Genomic DNA, 3,575 nt, shown 5'->3' on the forward strand with positions numbered 1-3,575 from the left:
TTCTCGATTTTTACATTTACCTCATGATAATGACATACTCGACTGAGACAAGGAGCACACGGTGGGTGCGAACGGTCAACAGTAAATGCTTACTTTGATCCCATCTCTATCTTTTTAGAGGTCCGCGTTGCTCTGCTTTGAATTTGTATGTTGCTCTATGTATTGTTGAGATGGTTGGCGGTTTGTTATTGACATTTTTCCCGTTGAACTTAAAAGCCCATCATAGAGCCCCAGTATTCACGGTGGCGGACCACGTGATACGCGAATGATCAATTCCACGAAAAAATGGCGATTTTGAGGTGCACTTGAGGGAGAATTTGAACGGTAAGTAACACTTTCCTGTACGTTTTTGATCATTTTACCTTCACCAAAGTGTAATAATTTCAGCAATGGTTACTTTGTTTTTCTCAGAATATCGTAGTTTGCGCGTACTGCTAGAACATTCGTGCACAATCTCCGGCTCGATCAAAATTTCACGGGATAGTATCCACGATCATAACTTGATTGACAATTTATTTCCAATTCAATCAAATTCAAGGTGTTTAATAACGTGAAAAGTACACATACTTTACCCTCTTTAGAGTGGAGATGCTCATTATATTTAGAATTTGAATGCATGATATGAAAAACACGTACAAAGTTGGTTTGTTTAATATGATCAGTAACCACGATACGAAAAAGTAAAGATCAGTTCCACGGTCGATTTAAAAAAAATGAACGTTTTCTTTTTCAGACCCCGAAATGAGAAAGAAGTCTAACCTTAGACCTAAAAAGGGCAGTGGCAGACATACGCATGTTAGTTGTGGGAAGCAATTATAGTTTCCAGTATAGATGCAAAAACATGGCTGTATTCTTTTTGTCATGGAGGTACTTTCAATGTTAGAGCATTTTTGCGGTATGGTTGGGGACATATTTTTCTCTGAGCTGACCATAAATGATATGGAAGGACAGGGAACAGTTTCTTGTCAAGAGTTTGGCCAAATTATCGGAAATACAGTAGTGCAAGTTCAGATACGATTAGATCCAGAAAGGTAAGCTTGAAATATCAATACCGATTATCCTAAGACTAACATTTTATTTTTCGGTGACACAATACGCACTTGTGTTTTATCTTTTTGAATAATTTATCTAGCATACCTTTCAGGAAATTTGCTTATCCTACTAAGCGGACTAGAGTCTACAATTTGGTTGACGATACTGACTCTGTAGATCAGATCGAAAGCATTCAAGACCCCGGCATAAACAATTTGCATGAAATGCCAACAGATATTACATTCAGGTAGGTATCTCAGTTATCACAGATTCTGAAAGTCATAGTTTATTGCGATAATCAATTTGATATTGAGACCATTTTCTTAAAGATTCGACATATTTTTTAAATGATAAAAACCGTTGTTATTTTATCTCATTTATAATAACAGTCTAATAGTGTCATATCTTAAATTAAATTTCAGGTTTCTTTTTTTTTTAATTTTATAAATAGTTTCACTTTGATTTTAGAGATCATCATTTTGATACACAACTTCGGAAACGCGTTTGTGGAAAGAGTAAGGAAGGAACAGTTCTGAGAGCAAGATTCGTTACAGAAGGGATCTCTGGGTGCTCGCTGGGAAAAAGCAGGTTGTGATAAACCAAAAATCTTACCGACTGTCAAAATGGGATTATTGCAATTTCATGTGCATGTATAAAATTGCACAAATTCATATATTGTAAAATAAATTGCTACAAACTTTATTGTTGAATATCATTGAAAATTTCAAACAGAACAGGTAAAATCTGGATGTAAATACTGTAGTTTCCTTATTTTACGCGAGTACTTAATTCTGCGATTCTACGGTTTAGCATCAAATCACGAGTATGTAAAATCGCGAATGCCGAATTTTTTCATTTTCCAAATAGTTTACATTTGTACAAAAATTAAAGACAGATTTTAAAATCTGCAAGATGTGCTTATCGCGATTTTACGCGGATATTAATTTCTCCCGTTTAATTAGGAATTTGTAGTAAACAAAACTTATTGCAAGTTATAACGAAAGTTAACATATCCATTTATTTTAATGAAGAGCTTATATTCCAATAAAAAAACAAAATGTCAAATTCAGACTGATTTGCACATTCTTTTATGTCGATATAGATTTGTTTGATGCCTAAACGATCTACAACAAGGGCATCTGTGAATTTTTTCGCCAGTATGGGTTGTCATATGATCCTTATGCTCCTGTTTTTTTTTCTTGACCACAGCCACCAAATTTCACATGTAAACTGGGGGTCTCCATGGCTTTTCATGTGTCGATTCAAATTTGCTTTTACTGCAGACTTTTCCCAGTTATCACATGCAAATGTTTTTTCGTCATCATGCACTGCACATCTGTGAATTAAGTTTAAAAGAAAACACATATTACTATAGAAAATGATAGATATAAACGTTAAATATTCATCCATAAATTATTATGAAATGTCCCAAACGACATTTACTAGGATAGCCATGCCAGCGCTTTGCCCACACCTAACCTCTCTCTCTCTCTCTCTCATAAATAAGAGAACAAACTGACAAATCTGTCACAAAACTTCATAATAAAAATTAGATTTACATAGTTGTACACATTATTTTAATGTTTTAAGTCAAATATCGGCACAAAATATTCTTATCTATGTCTTTTAAGATTAGCTTTGCTGTAAATCCTCTTGGAGAAGCACATGTGTGGTGCCTTCCCTACGTGTCCATTTTCATGATCATATTAAGCAGATCTACTCTTGAATTCTTTTCCCAAAAACTTGCAAAGTCTATTATCCATTGTAAACAAGCACAATTCTTACATTTTTTTTAAATCGATCGTGGAACTGATCTTTACTATTTCGTATCGTGGTTACTGATCATATTAAACAAACCAACTTTGTACATGTTTTTCATATCATGCATTCAAATTCTAAATATATTGAGCATCTCCACTCCAAAGAGGGTAAAGTATGTGTACTTTTCACGTTTAATATTAAACACCTTGAATTTGATTGAATTGGAAATAAATTGTCAATCAAGTTATGATCGTGGATACTATCCCGTGAAATTTTGATCGAGCCGGAGATTGTGCACGAATGTTCTAGCAGTACGCGCAACACTACGATTTTCTGAGAATAACAAAGTATCCATTGCTGAAATTATTACACTTTGGTGAAGGTAAAATGATTAAAAACGTACAGGAAAGTGTTACTTACCGTTCAAATTCTCCCTCAGGTGCAACTCAAAGTCGCCATTTTTACGTGGAATTGATCATACGCGTATCACGTGGTCCGCCACCGTGGTATTGGTTTGGGGTCACATTTAAAATTTACATTTCATTTCTGATGCTGGCATAATAATTTCACAAATTGTAACGTTGTATTTCTTGGGAAGAAGATTTTTAAACATTTTCCAAATATACTTCTATGTTAAACTTTGAACCTCTTCAGCGGCACGGGCACCAGGTTGCATTGATGTCTTGGTTTAAACTATTTGGAAACAATATTTATTAGTACTTGCTAAAATTTTACATTTTGCAGCATTGTAATTCTTGAGGAAGAAGCACTGTTAAACATTT

At 34.4% G+C, this 3,575-nt stretch overlaps 1 protein-coding gene across 1 annotated transcript; it reads left to right on the forward strand.

Annotated features, from left to right (window-relative positions):
- Positions 1 to 237: 237 nt before the first annotated feature.
- LOC128175217 (uncharacterized) lies at positions 238 to 1,639 on the forward strand. The gene is made up of 4 exons (XM_052840673.1): positions 238 to 324; positions 734 to 1,031; positions 1,145 to 1,279; positions 1,501 to 1,639. The coding sequence occupies exons 2-4, from the start codon at positions 832 to 834 to the stop codon at positions 1,625 to 1,627; spliced, it is 462 nt and encodes a 153-aa protein (XP_052696633.1). The 5' UTR covers positions 238 to 324; positions 734 to 831; the 3' UTR covers positions 1,628 to 1,639.
- Positions 1,640 to 3,575: the final 1,936 nt, after the last annotated feature.

Source organism: Crassostrea angulata, chromosome 3, assembly GCF_025612915.1.
Source record: "Crassostrea angulata isolate pt1a10 chromosome 3, ASM2561291v2, whole genome shotgun sequence".
NCBI lineage: Eukaryota > Metazoa > Mollusca > Bivalvia > Ostreida > Ostreidae > Magallana > Magallana angulata.